At 47.2% G+C, this 17,832-nt stretch overlaps 1 protein-coding gene across 1 annotated transcript; it reads right to left on the bottom strand.

The window, feature by feature from the left end:
• Window positions 1-496: 496 nt before the first annotated feature.
• On the bottom strand, window positions 497-13,748 carry LOC148140024 (nuclear factor 7, brain-like). Its single transcript, XM_087979209.1, has 6 exons — window positions 13,140-13,748; window positions 12,954-13,049; window positions 12,633-12,866; window positions 10,236-10,258; window positions 10,020-10,135; window positions 497-1,237 (listed from the first exon to the last, which is right to left on the bottom strand). Exons 1-6 carry the CDS (start codon window positions 13,548-13,550, stop codon window positions 723-725), a joined length of 1,395 nt encoding a protein of 464 aa, XP_087835335.1. The 5' UTR covers window positions 13,551-13,748; the 3' UTR covers window positions 497-722.
• Between the last annotated feature and the right edge of the window lie 4,084 nt (window positions 13,749-17,832).

The raw sequence follows: 17,832 nt of genomic DNA, 5'->3' as shown, positions 1-17,832 counted from the left end.
GACTTTTCAGTGAATTTACAAATTGATCGATGATCCTCGGAGCCTTTTCAGACACACGGTACAGGACCGCCCCCGCCTGGCGGGAGACGGTACTGCGGCCCAATAGCCTTCAGTAACAGTTCCATCCAGCAGATGGCGGTGACACACAAACAAATCCTGGGGACGCTGGAAATCAGAAATAAAATCAGAAAATGCTGCAAATCCTCAGCAGGTCAGGCAGCATCTGTGCACAGAGAACCAGAGTTAACGGGGAGTTAAACACTGGGGATATTGCATATCCTGACAGAGATTCTGTGTAAATCTCCGCCCCAATGATACAAGCAGCTCAGTGGAGGATGCTATGTAAATGCAGTTTTGTTGCACCCTCCAGTGTTTGGATTTCTCCCTCAGGATTTCATGTTCCGGGTGCAGAGTGAGAAACACAGAGAAATCCCAGCTCCAGACTGGGAAACAGGTGAAGAGATGGAGGATGGGACTGAAGGAGGGAGTAAATGAAGGAAGGAGAGACACAAGATATTTAATTTACTTTTTATTTTCACCATCTGACATTTATATTTGTATCTGATTTATTGACAGTTTGTTTGTGATGTTACAAAGTATAATCTCAGAATTCAATAACACATTCAGTAACATCCTGTTGTCAATGGGAGGTTTCTGACCCCAATCCCTGACCCAGACCCTAAACCCGGGGGTCATTGTGACGTCAGGGAGGCCCCGCCTCTTTAACAGCTGATTCTTAGAAACTTGTTTAAATCCCAAACCTCGAAGAAAGGATAAAGTTTCCCAGTGAATTTATTCCCAGTGAAGGTGTGGAGATGGGACTTGGTGTCCGCGTTGTAAAATGAAACTGTCCCAGATTCATAACTGAGATAAACTCCCACCTTCCTGGGGATCTGACCGACAGGGAGAGGGGATCGAGGAGAGGAGTTTATATAAAACTGATCCCTATCCTGCCCCATGATCCAGAATCCATTCTCTGGGATCAGACTGACCCATCTCTTCCTCTCCACAGACTCTGAGGCTACTCCCAGATTCCAGTCCCGATTCCCCCCCACCTCCACCTCCCAGTAATGTCTCCCCGATGTGAATCCCTCTGATCCCAGGGCACAGGGACGGTCTGTAAACCTCTTCTCGGTGTCAGGGAGACTCCTCCGGGTCCGGGTCCATCTCAAACTCTTCAGATCCTCAGAGACCTCGAGCCGGGGATTCGCTGTTTCCACATCCAGGGTCACAGAGACTGGGAGAGAAACACAGAGAGTTAGAGACAGTCCCTGGGTCTGGATATGTGGGGTGGGGGAGGTGTGAGTGGGGGAGGAAGGGGGGTGTGGGTGGATGGGAGGGGGATGTGTGTGTGGGGGGGGGGAGAGGGTGTTTGTGTGGGGGGGAGGGGTGTGTGTGTGTGTGTGTGTAGAGGGGAGGGGTTTGTGTGTGTGTGTGTGTGTGTGAGGAGGCCTGTGACCAGTGGAGTGCCACAAGGATCAATGCTGGGCCCTCGACTTTTTGTCATTTACATAAATGTTTTGGATGCGAGCATAAGGGGTACAGTTTGCAGATGACACCAAAATTGGAGGTGTAGTGGACAGGGTTACCTCAGATTACAAGAAGATCTGGACCAGATGGGCCAATGGGCTGAGAAGTGGCAGATGGAGTTTAATTCAGATAAATGTGAGGCGCTGCATTTTGCGAAAGCAAATCTTAGCAGGACTTATACACTTAATGGTAAGGTCCAAGGGAATGTTGCTGAACAAAGAGACCTTGGAGTGCACACCTGCCTGATCAGCCTGGACCAGGAGAAAGCCTTTGACAGGATATCACACACGTATATGAGAGATGTTCTCTCCAAAATGGGCTTTGGGGAGGGAATCTGCAATTGGATCAGACTGCTCTACAACAACATTGTCAGTGCAGTCTCAATCAACGGGTGGGAATCAGATAGCTTCCCAGTCAGATCTGGAGTCAGGCAGGGCTGCCCCCTCTCTCCTGCCTTGTTTGTGTGCTGCATAGAGCCATTTGCCGAGTCCATCAGGAAGGATGTGAGCCTGAGAGGGGTGACTATTCCTGGCAGCGGGGGCCTGCAGGTTAAGGCCTCCCTGTACATGGATGACGTCGCCGTTTTCTGCTCGGATCCGCTGTCTGTGCGCAGACTCATGTGCATTTGTGACCAGTTCGAACGGGCCTCAGGAGCCAAGGTAAACCGAGGCAAGAGCGAGGCCATGCTCTTCGGGAACTGGGCCGACCAATCCTCGATCCCCTTCACCGTCAGGACCGACCACCTGAAGGTGCTGGGTATTTGGTTCGGAGGGGCTGGGGCATGCACCAAGTCTTGGGAGGAGCATATCAGCAAAGTGAGGCAGAAACTGGGCAGATGGAAGCTACGGTCGCTCTCCATCGCGGGAAAAAACCTGGTCATCAGGTGTGAGGCACTGTCATTGCTATTATACGTGGCACAGGTCTGGCCTATTCCCAGAACCTGTGCCGCTGCAGTCACCCGGGCCATCTTCCAGTTTATATGGAGGTCAAAGATGGACCGGGTCCGAAGGGACTCACTGTATAAAGATCTGGGCAACGGGGGAAAAAATACACCCAATGCCACCCTCACCCTGATGGCCACCTTTGTGTGTGGCTGCATCAAGCTGTGCGTGGATCCCCGGTACGCAAACACCAAGTGTCACTACGTACTGAGGTTCTACCTGTCCCCGGTGTTGCGAAGGATGGGCCTGGCCTCGCTGCCGCGGAACGCTCCGAGTAGTTGGACCGTTCCGAATCACCTGTCCTTTGTGGAGAAATTTATGAAGAAAAACACCTCTGACCACAAGTCCATCAGGAAGTGGTCAGCACGTAGTGTCCTTGAGACCCTTCGGGAAAAGGAGAGGGCGGATCCTATCGAGCGGTTCCCTGAGCAGACTGTCAAAGCCATTTGGCAGAATGACTCATTGCCAGAACTTTCCAACAAACACCAAGACATGGCTTGGCTGGTGGTGAGAAGGGCTCTGCCTGTGAGATCCTTTATGCACGCCCGGACTCTCAGCCGCACCGCACGCTGCCCTCGAAGCGGCTGCGGGGGGGACGAGACTGTCACACACCTCCTTCTGGAATGTGCCTACGCAGAGGAAGTCTGGAGAGGAATGCAGTGGTGTTTGTCGAGGTTCGTCCCAAGCAGCGCCGTGACGCGGGACTCCGTGCTCTACGGTCTGTTCCCCAGGACGAAAACCGAGACGAACATCAACTGTGCCTGGAGGATCATCAACTCGGTGAAGGACGCTCTCTGGGTGGTCCGAAACCTGCTGATCTTCCAGCTGAAGGAGTTGACCCCGACTGAGTGTTGCAGACTGGCACATTCCATGGTCCAGGACTACGTGTTGAGGGACGCGCTGAAGCTTGGGGCAGCTGCCGCCAAGGCGCGGTGGGGAAAGACCACTGTGTAACATCTGCCTGCCTAACGAAGAACAGGGGGCCCATGCAGTCATTTGGGCTCTGCTGACGCCTCAGCTAATCATATGGGCATATGATCAAAAATGTACAGACCTGTATAAAAATGATAAATTCTGATCTCTGTATGTACATGTTTACATATGTATGGCATGACCAACTGTACAGACAATCAAATTATTTATGAATAAAGTATATTTTTGAAATAAAAAAAAGAGACCTTGGAGTGTAGGTTCATAGCTCATTGAAAGTGGAATTACAGGTAGATAGGATAGTGAAGAAGGCGTTTGGTATGCTTTCCTTTATTGGTCAGAGTATTGAGTACAGGGGTTGGGAGGTCATGTTGTGGCTCTACAGGACATTGGTTAGGCCACTGTTGGAATATTGCGTGCAATTCTGGTCTCCTTCCTATCGGAAAGGTGTTGTGAAACTTGAAAGGGTTCAGAAAAGATTTCCAAGGATGTTGCCAGGGTTGGAGGATTTGAGCCACAGGTTGAACAGGCTGGGGCTGCTTTCCCTGGAGCGTCAGATGCTGAGGGGTGACCTTATAGAGGTTTACAAAATTATGACGGGCATGGATAGGGTAAATGGGCAAAGTCTTTTCCCTGAGGTGGGGGTGTCCAGAACTAGAGGACATAGGTTTAGGTTGAGAGGGGAAAGATATGAAAGAGACCTAAGGGGCAATTTTTTCACACAGAAGGTAGTACGTGTATGGAATGAGCTGCCAGAGGAAGTGGTGGAGGCTGGTACAATTACAACATTTAAAAGGCATTTGGATGGGTATATGACTAGGAGGGATACAGGTGGGGTGCTGACAGGTGGGACTAGATTGGGTTGGAATATCTGGTCGGCATGGACGTGTTGGACCGAAGGGTCTGTTTCCATGCTGTACATCTCTATGACTCTCTGACTCTAAATTCTAACTTACATCGTCCTTCTCCCAAGTGAAGACAGAAGCAAGATAGTAAATTAACACCCTGTGTCTCTCCTCCAGCTCCATACCTGGATTGCTCCTTGATCCCTACATTTTCCTGGTTATTCTCTTCCCCTTAAAATACTGATGAAATATCTTGGAATTCTCCCTCATTTTAGCCACTAGTGTTTTCTCATGCACCTACTTTGCTCTCTCAATTACTTTCTTAAATTCCCAGCTGCTCTTTCAGTACTCCATGAGGGCCTTGTAATTCCCAGCTCTTACACTCCAACCACATTGAAAGGGCCACCTTTCCAATAGCTCTTCCTGATTACATGCTGCCCCTGAGTGCTAGTTTTCTGCATTTCATGCGCAAATACTCTCAAGTGCCATTGTGGTGCACCTTTCTGCAGTTTTTCTCCATTTAAATAATTCTTTGTTCTTTTGTTTTCTCTTCAAAATAAAGAACTTTCCCAAATTAATCCTCCATTTGCCAACTTTATACCAGTTACTTGAACCATCAATGTCTCTGTGAATTGTTTGTATCCACCTGTTTTAGAATTGTCTGCAAATTTGGTGACAGTGCATTAACTTCTTTCCTCCAAATCATTAATATTTATTGTAAACATTTGCAGTCACAGCACTGATCCCTGTGGAACCCCACTGGTCACAGGTCACCAACCTGTAAAAGCACTCCTTATCCCCACCTGCTGTTTCCTGCCCATAAGCCAATTCTTTCTCCATCCCATAATCCTGCCAACAGTACCATGGCCTCTTAATCTTTCTTGAAGTATCTTGTTGAATGCTTCTAGAAGTCCAAATAAAACTCTACTGGCTCCCTTCCATTCCATTCCCTCTAGTTGAGATCTCCTCAAAAGCTTTCATAACTGAGACAGATATTAATTTCCTTTCATAAAACCATGCTGACTCTGCTTGATGAGGTTATGATTTTCTGAATATTCTACTGTTACTTCCACAGTAACCAACTGCAATACTTTTCCAATAATAGATCATGGGATAATCTACCTATAGTTACCTGCTTTTTGCCTCCTTCCCTTATTAAACAGATGTGTCATATCAGCAGTTTTCCAATCCTCTGGTACTTTTCCAGAATTGAGCAATTTAAGGAGAATTACAACAAATGCCTTCACTATCTCTGTAGTGACCTGTTTTAGAATCCTCAGATGTAAGCCATCAGGGCCAAGCAACCTCTCTGTCTTTCGCCCCATTAGTTTGTCTCACACTATTTCAACATTATACTCTGGGGAGAAAGTGAGGTCTGCAGATGCTGGAGATCAGAGCTGAAAATGTGTTGCTGGAACAGCGCAGCAGGTCAGGCAGCATCCAGGGAACAGGAGAATCGACGTTTCGGGCATAAGCCCTTCTTCAGGAATTTTCCTGAACAAGGGCTTATGCCCGAAACGTCGATTCTCCTGTTCCCTGGATGCTGCCTGACCTGCTGCGCTGTTTCAGCAACACATTTTCAACATTATACTCTGCCCAACTACCTTAAATTTATCTTGCTCTTAGATCCTTTCCTCTTACTCAAGATATATAATAATGCTGAGAGCTGAGGTGAACCTCCTTAAATGTCTACCCCTGCTTGTTTACTGTCATTCCTCCTCATCTATTCACCCAGTTCACTTCAGATAACTCTACCCTCGTTTCATTGTAATTGTTGTGTTCTGACCAGTCCCTTGTAAAGTTTTAGCAAAAGCTTCCTACTTCTACATTGCATTCCCTTTGAAATAAAGGCCAACATACCCACTGAACTTAGATGCTGGTTCTTTGTGATTCATGGATAAGGATTCCCAGATCCCTCAGTTCCATAGCTCCCTGCAGCCTTTGTACATTTAAATAATATCCAGCTCCTCTATTCTTCCTGCCAATGTCCTTAACCTAAAGTTCCTTTACATTATATGTCATCTGGCAAAAGTATTGTCCACTAACTCAACCTGACCATAATCCTCTGCAGACTCCTTATGTCATCCACACCACTTGCTTTCCCAACTTTTTTTGTTTCACCTATAAACTTGGCATTCACCTTCCACAACCAAGCCATTTATGTATTTCAAAAATAATTGTGGACCCAGCACTGAACCGTGTGGCTCACCACTAGCTACGAGCTATCCCAATTCTCAGTCTTTTATTAGTTAGACAATCATCTCTCCAGTTGAATGTGTGATGTCTTATCAAATGTCTCCTGAAAATCCAAATATATTACATCCCTATATTTTCTCCCATCTATCCTGCTTAATACCTTCTCAGAGATTTTGAGTGAAGTTGTCAGACATGATTCCACCTTCACAAAAGGGTTGGTTTTGCTGGGAACAACCAACACAGAACAGGACCTGGGGTTGTGGGGCTGGGTAATGGACCATGCGAAATTGTTCAACTCAGTGTAACTGCAAGGTACCAAGGCAGAAGACGAGCTTGTGATGAGCTTCATTGGAGCACTGCAGCAGGCCTGAGATGGAAATTTCAGCATGGAAACATGGAGGGGGGGGGGGGGGGGGGGCTGTGTTGAATTGGCAGGCACCTGGAAGTTCAAGGTCATCTTTATGGTCAGAGAGTAGGTGTTCAGCAATGTGGGCTCTGCTCTGGGTATACTGTGAATAGTTCTGTTTTATCAGGAGAAATATACGCTGGTGTTGGAGGCAGTCCAAAGAAGGTTCACTAGGGCTATTCCAGGGATTGACAGACTATATCGTGAGGAGTGGTTGAGGAGAGTGGGACGATACTGGAAATTATAAATGAAAACAGAAGTTGCTGGAAATGCTCTGCTGGTCTGGCAGCATCTGTGGAGAGAAATCTGAGTGAACATTTTGGGTCGAGTGACCCTTCCTCAGAACAATTCAACTGGGAAAAATAAGGTTTCCACTTGGTGAAGTTTGTAAAGTATGGATGGGTTTGACAGGGAGCCAGGTTTATCTGGGATAATGGGGCAGTGTCAGCTGACCCGTAGGAGATGTTACATCACAAGACTGTTCAACCTGATGATGTCAGTAAATCCCTGAGGTGTACAGGGCACTGCTACAACTGGTCATTGTGATGTCATCACCATGAACATCGAGGGGATTGGCCAGTGATCATGTGATTACCACATCAAAAGTGTGTGCAGTATCTTGGTCGGACAACTTCCCAAAGCTAATATAATCAATGTTATCGATTATGAAATGAATAAAGTATCAACTCTTTGTTTGTAATTAAATCAGAGTTTGTGCATCAGCCTGACCAATGGACCTGTCCCCTGTATTTGCTTGAATAGAACCATTGAAACTAAGAACGGAGCCTCAAGTGGTCTGTGAGAAAATCAAAGAGTGATCAAACTCTGATCAACCTCCCCCTTCTTCAGCCACTGGAGACAGGGAGACTGAGCTGGCAGCTTCATTTCCAGACGTTTTGTCACCCTACTAGGTAACATCTTCAGTGGGCCTCATGTAAAGCAGTGTACATGATTCCTGCTTTCTATTTATATGTTTGGGTTAGTTTGGGTTGGTGATGTCATTTCTCATGGTGATGTAATTTCCTGTTCTTTTTCTCAGGGGTGGGAGATGGGGTCTAACTCGATGTCTTTGTTGATGGAGTTCCGGTTGGAATGCCAAGCTTCTAGGAGTTCTCGTGCATTTCTCTGTTTGGCTTGTCCTAAGATGGATGTATTGTTCCAGTCGAAGTGGTGTCCTTCCTTATCTGTATGTAAGGATACTAGTGACAGAGGATCATGTCGTTTTGTGGCTAGTTGGTGTTCATGTATCCTGGTGGCGAGTTTTCTGCCTGTTTGTCCAATGTAGTGTTTGTTACAATCCTTGCATGGTATTTTGTAAATGACATTAGTTTTGCTTGTTGTCTATATAGGGTCTTTCAAGTTCATGAGCTGCTAGTTTAGTGTGTTGGTGGGTTTGTGGGCTACCATGTTGTCGAGGGGTCTGAGTAGTCTGGCAGTTGTTTCCGAGATGTCTTTGATGTAGGGGTAAGTGGCTAGGGTTTCTGGATGTGTTTTGTCTGCTTGGGTTTGTTGCTGAGAAATTGGCGGACTGTGTTCATTGGCTATCCATTCTTTTTGAATACACGATATAGGTGATTTTCCTCTGCTCTGCCGTAGTTCCTCTGTGCTGCAGTGTGTGTTGGCTCATTGAAGTGACATTCTGATGTAGATAAGGTAGGACATCACTTTGACTGGAACAACACATTGAGTTAGACCCCATCTACTACTCCCTGAGAAAAAGAACAGGAAATGACATCACCACAGGAAATGACATCACCAACCCAAAGACACCCAAACATATAAATCGAAAGCAGGAATTGCCTGAGGCCCAAAACCTACATGTTACCTGGTAGGTTGATGAAACGTCTGGAAATTAATCTCCCAGCTCAGCGTGCAAACCTACATCCAGAATCTCAACCTGAGCTACAAATCTTCTCAAAACTCGTACAGAGCAGTGTCTGAGAGTTCCTGTCTTGGTGAAGGTTTGGGATTGAACAGTCACAGCTGACCAGCTGAAGATGATATTTCACATTCGGGAGACTTCTGCATCACTGTCTAGGCAAGCATTTATTGTCCAACCCTAATTATCCTGGAGGCTGCTCATTAACCCATTGTCATCCATGTAGGGGAGGGACACCCACTGGGCAGTTAGGAGAGGATTTCCAGCATTTTGGCCCAATTCAGCATGGTATATGGCATACAGGACAATTTGCAAGTGATGGTGTTCCTGTCTATCTGCTATCCTTACCCTTCCAGTCAGTTCAGGTTGCATAATTGGAAGTTGCTCTCTGAGGAGGCTTGGTGAGTTTTCTCACACTTTTTTTTAAGTGTACACATTTCTGCAACTGTGTGTCAGTGGTGCAGGGAGTGAATGTTAGAGGTATTAGACGGAGTGCCATTCAAGCAGCATGTTTTGTCCTGGATTGTGTTGAGCTTCTTCAGTACAATTGGGGTTGCAGTCATCCAGGCAAGTGGAGAACCTCTATTATATGCCAAATCTCTGCCTTATCGATGGAGGACTAGTAACTAAGGAGTCAGTAGGTGAGTTGCTGGCTGCAGACCTTTCACTCTCTGACCTGCTCTTGTAGCTATAGTGTGTGTTTGGCAGGTGAGTTCAGTTTCCGGTCAATGGTAACCTCCAGGATGTTGCAAGTGGAGGATGCAGTGATGAATGGAATTGTTACTGAACATCAAGTGTTGGTGGTTACATTCTCTCTTGTTGGAAACGGTCATTGCCTGGCACTCGTGTGGCACAAATGTTACTTGTCACTTGTCAGCTCAAAGCTGAACAGCTGGACAGAGTCATGGCTGCGTTGTATTTGGACATGGATTGTTTCAGGATCTGAGAGGTTGGAAACGGTGCTGTTATTGTGCAATCATTAGTGAATATCTCATCACCTCCACCGTGACCTTATGACGGAGGGAAGTCCATTCATGAAGCAGCTGAAGATGCTTAGGCCGAGCCATTACTCTGACAAACACCTCCAGAAATGTCCGGGAGCTGAGATGGTTGATCTTGAACAATCACAACCATCTTCCCTTGTGTTCAGTATGACTCAAAAAAGTAGAGAGATTTCCACTGATTCCTATTAACTACAGTTTTGCTCATTACAGACTTAGATATTTGCATGAACAAAAATACAAGTTATACAATATATATCAGGCCAAAAGAGGAACTTATCTGAGCTTTACCAGGGTGAGTGGCTTCCTGCATTTCTTTCCATACAAGAAAAGGGAAGAGGCTGCAGAATGTTTCAGTGGAGATGGTACCATCTGTTAGTGAGAGCACACAATTGTCGTCACTGATCCTGTACATATTAAACATTAATTGATTAGAAATTTAGCACAAACACTTTCCTGAGTAATTTCACCAACTTGCACTGAGTTTCAGTAAAGTGCATGTCCTACCTTCTCTTCCGAGATGCCTCCTCCTGAAATAAACAAAACACAATCTGAGTTGACAGAGACTGACTGTCTACATCCAGAAAGCAGCATTACACTCACATTGTTACAAGCTGCTGAGAACTGCCAATTCTGATTGTTGCAGGCATCGAATAGAAAGAGGATGTGACACCAAGGATATTGAAGACCAGAAGAATAAATACAAAATTTGAACAATTACAAAGGATTGAAAGAAACATTAATATATTTTAATGGATAAAAATCTGACTTTGATATTTAAAATTACAATAAAGAAAGGGATTGATTCCATAGATTCAGTAAAGATATTTTCACTTCTAAGGAATCTAAACATGTGAGTCTGTGAACATCATCCTGTTATAAAATAAATCCAATAAGTAAATACAGAACCTGTCAAAAACCAGGCGTGAGGCCTTCGGATCAGGAGACCTACTCAAATGACCTTCGCAGAGCCATTAAGCCAGCCAAGGACCAACACTGATCTAAACCAGAGACCCAGACAGACACCCGGCGACTATGGCAAGGACTGATTGACATCACAGGTTCTAAAAAGAGACAGTGCAAGATAGCACACAGTGACATATCCCTCCCAGATCGTCTCAACGTCTTCCATGCTCGCTTTGAGCAAACTTTCGGTGGAGAGGTAGCACCTATTGAGACAAGTCCGGATGAACCTATCCCAACAGCCACTGCATCAGAGGTCAGATCAGTTTTCCTTCCTGTGAATCCAATGAAAGCAATAGGACCAGACGGAGTACCAGGCCGTGCACTCAGAGCATGCACAGATCAACTGGCAGAAGTCTTCTTGGACATCTTCAACCTCTCCCTGCAGCAGGCCACTGTCCCTGCCTGTTTCAAGAGGGCCAACATCATCCCTGTATCTAAGAAGGCTCATACAGCATGTCTCAATGACTACCACCCAGTGGCCCTAACTTTGGTGGTCATGTCATTAATCAACTCCACCCTCCCCATTACTCTTGACCCACTCCAATTTGCCTATTGGACCAATAGATCCATGTCAGATGCCATATCAGTGTCCTTCACTCCTCCCTGTAACACCTTGACACCAAGAACAGCTACATAAGAATCCTACTCATTGACTACAGTTCAGCCTTCAACACGACTATCCCCTCGAGACTGATTTACTAAACTTAGTGATCTCGGCCTAAGCCCCACTCTCTGCAACTGTATCCTCAGTTTCCTGACCCACAGGTCATAATCAGTGAAGATTGGGGACAATATTTCATCCTCACTAACACTCAACACTGGAGTCCCCCCAGTGGTGGGTACTCAGCCCCCTACTGTACTCACTGTATATCCATGACTGTGTCACCAAATACCAGACTAATGTCATTTACAAGTTCGATGATGATACCATTACAGTCAGTTGACTCTCAGATGGCGATGAAACAGACTACAGATGGGAGGTGGAAGACTTAGAAAAATGATGCACTGAGAACAACCTAGCTCTCAATGCCGGAAAACCAAAGAACTTATTATTGACTTTCGGTGGGATGTTATTCATGCCTCCCCAGCACATTAACAGCACAGAGGTGGAACGAGTGGAGAGTGTCAAGCTCCTGGGAGTGGTCATCCACAACAAACTTTCTTGGACTCTTCAAGTGGACGCACTGGTTACAAAGGCCCAACAACATCTCTTCTTCCTCAGGCAGCTGAGGAAATTTGGCATGACAGCGAATACCCTTGCCAAGTTTTGTAGGTGTGCCATGGAGAGCATTCTGTCTGGATGTATCACTACCTGGTATGGCAACTGTACCATTCAAGATTGGAGGCAGTTACAGAGAGTGGTGAACTTGGCCCGGACAATCACAAAGGCCAACCTCCCATCTATGGAATCTATCTACCAGGCCCGCTGTCAAGGAAAGGCCGCCAGCATTCTCAAAGATCCATCCCACCCTGACAATGTTTTCCTACAATCTCTACCATTGGGGAGAAGGTACAGAAGTCTGAACACACGCACCAACTGGTTTTGCAACAGTTTCTTGTTAGAATACTGAATGGACTCACAAACTCTGAACATTCCCCTGCACCTGTATTTTTGTTTTTGCTGCTGTTTGCCTATTATTTACTGTCTATGTGACTTAACTCTGTGATCTGCCTGTATTGCTCGCAACACAAAGCTTTTCACTGTGCCTCGGTGCACGTGACAATAAATTCATTTCAATTCAATTCCATGGGGAATTCAGGAGAAATGTCTTGATCAAGAAAGTGATGAGAATGTGGAACCCACAGTCACACAGTGTGATTGAGACAAATATATTGAACAGGAAAGTGGAGAATCTAATGTTGCAGAAAGCAGCAGAGGGAGACAGTGACGGAGGATGGGTGTCTTTCACTGAATTAAACTGAAACATAATCCCTCACCTTCAGAAATATCACTCCGTCTGTTTGTTCCAATTGTTTTTCCAAGTTTGAGAGTTTCTGCTGAAGAGAATTTAAATTCTTTTGAATTTCACAAAGATTTTGCTCCATTGGTTTGAGAATGTTTTCCTCTTGTTCCCTGAGATCTCGGAGTAAACTCTGCTCTTTCTCAGTCAGCATCTGGTGCATTTTAGTGAACTCGGATTTGATGTGAGTTTGCAGGCTGCTGGATTCCTCCTGTCAGGGGAAATATAAAAACAATATGTTTCTGCAAAAAATAAATGAACAAATCAAATGTTGAAGCCAAACCCGGGGAGATTTTACCTGAATTTGGGAAATCTTCTGTTTCTGCTCCCGCTCCACTTCTAGAGCTGCTGATTTTTTCTCTGTGAGAGAATCCAAGGAAGATTTCACCCGATCCTGGGATTGGGAGAGAAAATCAGAAAATAAAAGTGTTAGACCATGAAAATGTGATGAAATAATCAGGGGATGGAATCTGTTTCCTTTTACCTTGTAGAGTCCAACAGCTTCTTTAACCGGGATGAAGCGGTGCTCCCTGTGTTCCCGGGAATCTCTACAAATCACACAGACCAATTTCTTGTCAGTTTCACAAAACAGCTTCAGTTCTTCCTGATGTTCCTCACAGTGATGTTTACTTTCCTTCTCTTGTGGATTCAGATTTAATGTTCGAGCTTTCTCGGCCAGATTCGCTAAGGCCCGGTTTCCTCTGAGGGATCTGTCCGGAAACTCCTGTCTACATTCCGGGCAGGAGTTTATCTCCTGCTTTTCCAAACTCTGGGTGATACAGGAGCGGCAGAAGTTGTGTCCACACTCCAGTGTTACCGGATCGGTGAAGAAATCCAGACAAATGGGACAGATTACCTCCTCGGTCAAACTCAGGACCTGCTGTCTGAAAGCCATGTTCACCCTCAGCACTTCCTGATGCAAACCCCTTTCAGTTTCGCTGTCCCTGCGCTGCTGAACACATTCAGCTCAGGCAGCACCGAGATGGTGATAGTTCACACAGGGCTTCCTTTCTGTATCCACCGGCACCGTCCATCATTCGCCGTCGGCTGGATGTGACTGGAGCATTCCGTTTTCATGAAATGAGTAACAGACCCCAACCCCACAACGCTGAGCGGAAAATATTCTCCCTACATTCTCTCCCACTGATCTCTGTTGGTACATAACTCACTGAAAGAAAATTATGTTGTATTTTTGGTGGTGGTTTCTCAGCCTTTAAATATAAATTGTGTATTGTTCAGCTCCTGGCCCTCCCATCAAGTGTTTGGTCCTGGCAAAACCATGGGAATCCCTGAAGCCGGGAGGTGAGAGGGAAGGTCGGATGGGAGTGGTGTGGGTGGGTGGAGAGAGGATGGCAGGGGGTGGGGATGTTGTCCTGGGAGTGACTGGCAGCTTGCTGCTCTCCTTCATATCCTTCAGACCCAAAGCAGCCCCAGGCACGGATGGCCAAGTTGTGTTGGTCTTTGTGGGAAACACAAGCTGAAACATATTGTCCAGCGCCTCCTCACCTCTCCCTTACAATCCACCAGGATTCTCTCAGTCCTCACTTTGGGAGTCACTGCACAGAACTGAAGGGCCTCATCCCTGGTCCCATTCTGGGAAATCTCCCCTTGCACCATCCCTTCGGCCTTGACATCCTTCCGAAAGGGCAGGCCCAGAATTGGCTGCAGCCTGGGCGGGAGACCAGTGGGAATCCTGTTGGTGTCATTTCCACTATTTCTCTGGGCTCACTGCTGGATCCCACTAAATACCGCAGACAGTCCAGGGAATCCGCACCAGGGATATTCAACCCCAAGGGTTTCCATCAAACCGGACACACGGCAGCAATTCTCCCTCAGAATGTATATCCCTCTCCCGGACACGGGGCAGCGGGAGGGCCTGACAGGACATGAGTCTCCATGAGAGTGTCCTTCTCTTCAATCGGCTGGTGGGATGTGGGACTCATTGCCACATGGAGTCATTGGGGGGATTGTCTGGGCGACCCAGACCCAAGTAAGAGGTGTTTTCCCAATAGGGGCTCCCATAGGCGGTGGAGTCAGATCAGACCCTTCACAGGACGGGGAATGCAGGCGGGTTTGAAACAGTAAGGGATTTAGGGGAAATTGTGTCCCTGGCTCCCAAATTGATCCGAATATAGAAGGATGTATCTCCTTCCATGATGCGGTGGATATTGTCTGGGCTATTGATTGGGACAATGACTTCTTCCATTTCTGAAAGGAATGACCTGATGATGCTGATCCTGTCTCATTGTTGTCATGTCCTCAAGTGTCCTTTGTTCATGATCTCAGTCTCTGTTGGAGGCTCTGGTGTTGGGAAGGATGTTGGGAAGCTTGAAAAAGTTCAGAAAAGATTTGGAGGCCAGTGGTCCATCTGATTTAATTCTTTGTTGGTGGTTTCTGCAGTGGGAGGGTTGAGAGATGTCTGACACATTAGCCAGAATAAGATGTGCAGCTCAGGTGCATTGGCCTTGCTAAATTGCCTGTGGTGTTAGGTGCATTAGTCAGGGGTAAACATAGGGTAGGGGAATGGGTCTGGGTGGGTTACTCTTCGGAGGGTCGGTGTTAACTTGTTGGGCTGAAAGGCCCATTTCCAATGCTGTCGGGAATCTGTAGTCTAATCTGATCTAATCTGATCCTTGGCCTGGGCTCACGGATTGCACTTTCAGTGGCAGCAACACTACCTTCCCCTTTGATAACTGGTTACTTTTCAAACTGCTGGGAGGTAGACATTGGTGTTTATTAATGATCGATGCTCAAATGTGTGTGTTTTTGATTTGTATAATTGGTTTTGGATCATGGAATGGGAATGTGGCGGGAGTGGTTCTTATAGAGCAGTGAGCCTGAAGTGGGCAAGTTGTTGGAGGGAATCCTGAGGGACAGGGTGTACATGTGTTTGGAAAGGCAAGGACTGATTAGGGATAGTCAACATGGCTTTGTGCGTGGGAAATCATGTCTCACAAACTTGATTGAGTTTTTTGAAGAAGTGTTAAAGAGGGCAGATCTATATGGACTTCAGTTAGGCATTCGACAAGGTTCCCCATAGGTAAAATCAATAACTGCAGATGCTGGAAATCAGATTCTGGATCAGTGGTGCTGAAAGAACACAGCAATTCAGGCAGCACCCAACGAGCAGCGAAATCGACGTTTCAGGCAAAAACCCTTCATCAGGAATAACGGCAGAGAGTCTGAAGCGTGGAGAGATAAGCTAGGGGAGGGTGGGGGTGGGGAGAGAGTAGCGTAGAGCACAATGGGTGAGTGGGGGAGGAGATGAAGGTGATAGGTCAGGGAGGAGAAGGTGGAGTGGATAGGTGGAAAAGGAGCTAGGCAGGTCGGACAAGTCCGGACAAGTCAAGGGGACAGTGCGGAGCTGGAAGTTTGAAACTAGGATGAGGTGGGGGAAGGGGAAATGAGGAAGCAGTTGAAGTCCACATTGATGCCCTGGGGTTGAAGTGTTCCGAGGCGGAAGATGAGGCGTTCTTCCTTCAGGCGTCTGGTGGTGAAGGAGAGGAGGTGAAGGAGGCCCAGGACCTCCATGTCCTCGACAGAGTGGGAGGGGGAGTTGAAATCTTGGGCCACGGGGCGGTTTGGTTGATTGGTGCGGGTGTCCTGGAGATGTTCCCTAAAGCGCTCTGCTAGGAGGCGCCCAGTCTCCCCAATGTAGAGGAGACCGCATCGGGAGCAACGGATACAATAAATGATATTGGTGGATGTGCAGGTAAACTTTGATGGATGTGGAAGGCTCCTTTAGGGCCTTGGATAGAGGTGAGGGAGGAGGTGTGGGCACAGGTTTTAAAGTTCCTGCGGTGGCAGGGGAAAGTGCCAGGATGGGAGGGTGGGTCGTAGGGGGGCGTGGACCTGACCAGGTGGTCACGGAGGGAACGGTCTTTGCGGAAGACGGAAAGGGGTGGGGATATATCCCTGGTGGTGGGGTCTGTTTGGAGGTGGCGGAAATGTCGGCGGATGATTTGGTTTATGCGAAGGTTTGTTGGGTGGAAGGTGAGCACCAGGGGCGTTCTGTCCTTGTTACGGTTGGAGGGGTGGGGTCTGAGGGCGGAGGTGCGGGATGTGGACGAGATGCGTTGGAGGGCATCTTTAACCACGTGGGAAGGGAAATTGCGGTCTCTAAAGAAGAAGGGCATCTGGTGTGTTCTATGGTGGAACTGGTCCTCCTGGGAGCAGATACGGTGGAGGCGGAGGAATTGGGAATATGGGATTGCATTTTTGCAAGAGATAGGCTGGGATGAGGTGTAATCCAGGTAGCTGTGGGAATCGGTGGGTTTGTAAAAAATGTCAGTGTCAAGTCGGTCGTCACTGATGGAGATGGAGAGGTCCAGGAAGGGGAGGGAGGTGTCAGAGATGGTCCAGGTAAATTTAAGGTCAGGGTGGAATGTGTTGGTGAAGTTGATGAATTGCTTAACCTCCTTGCGGGAGCACGAGGTGGCGCCAATGCAGTCATTAATGTAGCGGAGGAAGAGGTGGGGAGTGGTGCCGGTGTAATTACGGAAGATCAACTGTTCTATGTAGCCAACAAAGAGACAGGCATAGCTGGGGCCCATACGTGTGCCCATGGCTACCCCTTTGGTCTGGAGGAAGTGGGAGGATTCAAAGGAGAAATTGTTAAGGGTGAGGACCAGTTCGGCCAAACGAATGAGAGTGTCGGTGGAAGGGTACTGTTGGGGACGTCTGGAGAGGAAAAAACGGAGGGCTTAGAGGCCCTGGTCATGGCGGATGGAGGTGTAGAGGGATTAGATATCCATGGTGAAGATGAGGCGTTGGGGGCTGGGGAAACGGAAGTCTTGGAGAAGGTGGAGGGCGTGGGTGGTGTCTCAAACGTATGTGGGGAGTTCCTGGACTAGGGGGGAAAGGACAGTGTTGAGGTAGGTAGAGATGAATTCAGTGGGGCAGGAGCATGCTGAGACAATGGGTCGGCCAGGGTGGTCAGGCTTGTGGATCTTGGGAAGGAGGTAGAACCGGGCAGTGCGCCCCTGCTTTGTATCCCCAGCATTCTCTATTTGTGTTTATTCAAATTCTGTCTCATTTTCCCTTTTAACAATCATTCTTTTTCACATCCTTTAATCTCCGTCATAGAGGCGTACACTAATTCGAACATGCCGGCCAACTTTCCTAAACTAAACAAGTCCTAGGAGCCTGTGACTGCTCCATAACCCTCTGACCGTTTC

The sequence above is a fragment of the Chiloscyllium plagiosum genome, unplaced genomic scaffold (assembly GCF_037043375.1).
Source record: "Chiloscyllium plagiosum isolate Xiang-an unplaced genomic scaffold, Cpla_swu_hap1 HiC_scaffold_35, whole genome shotgun sequence".
NCBI classification, from domain to species: Eukaryota; Metazoa; Chordata; class Chondrichthyes; order Orectolobiformes; family Hemiscylliidae; genus Chiloscyllium; species Chiloscyllium plagiosum.
This window is presented reverse-complemented; position numbering and strand designations above follow the sequence as displayed.

Excerpts from the sequence above, each read along its gene's own strand:
- LOC148140024 (XM_087979209.1), bottom strand. The coding sequence starts at position 13,550 with ATGGCTTTCAGACAGCAGGTCCTGAGTTTGACCGAGGAGGTAATCTGT. Across the intron at positions 13,050-13,139 it reads AAGCTGTTGGACTCTACAAG|GATCGGGTGAAATCTTCCTT; the intron begins GTAAAAGGAAAC and ends TCCCAATCCCAG. Across the intron at positions 12,867-12,953 it reads AGAAGATTTCCCAAATTCAG|GAGGAATCCAGCAGCCTGCA; the intron begins GTAAAATCTCCC and ends TTCCCCTGACAG.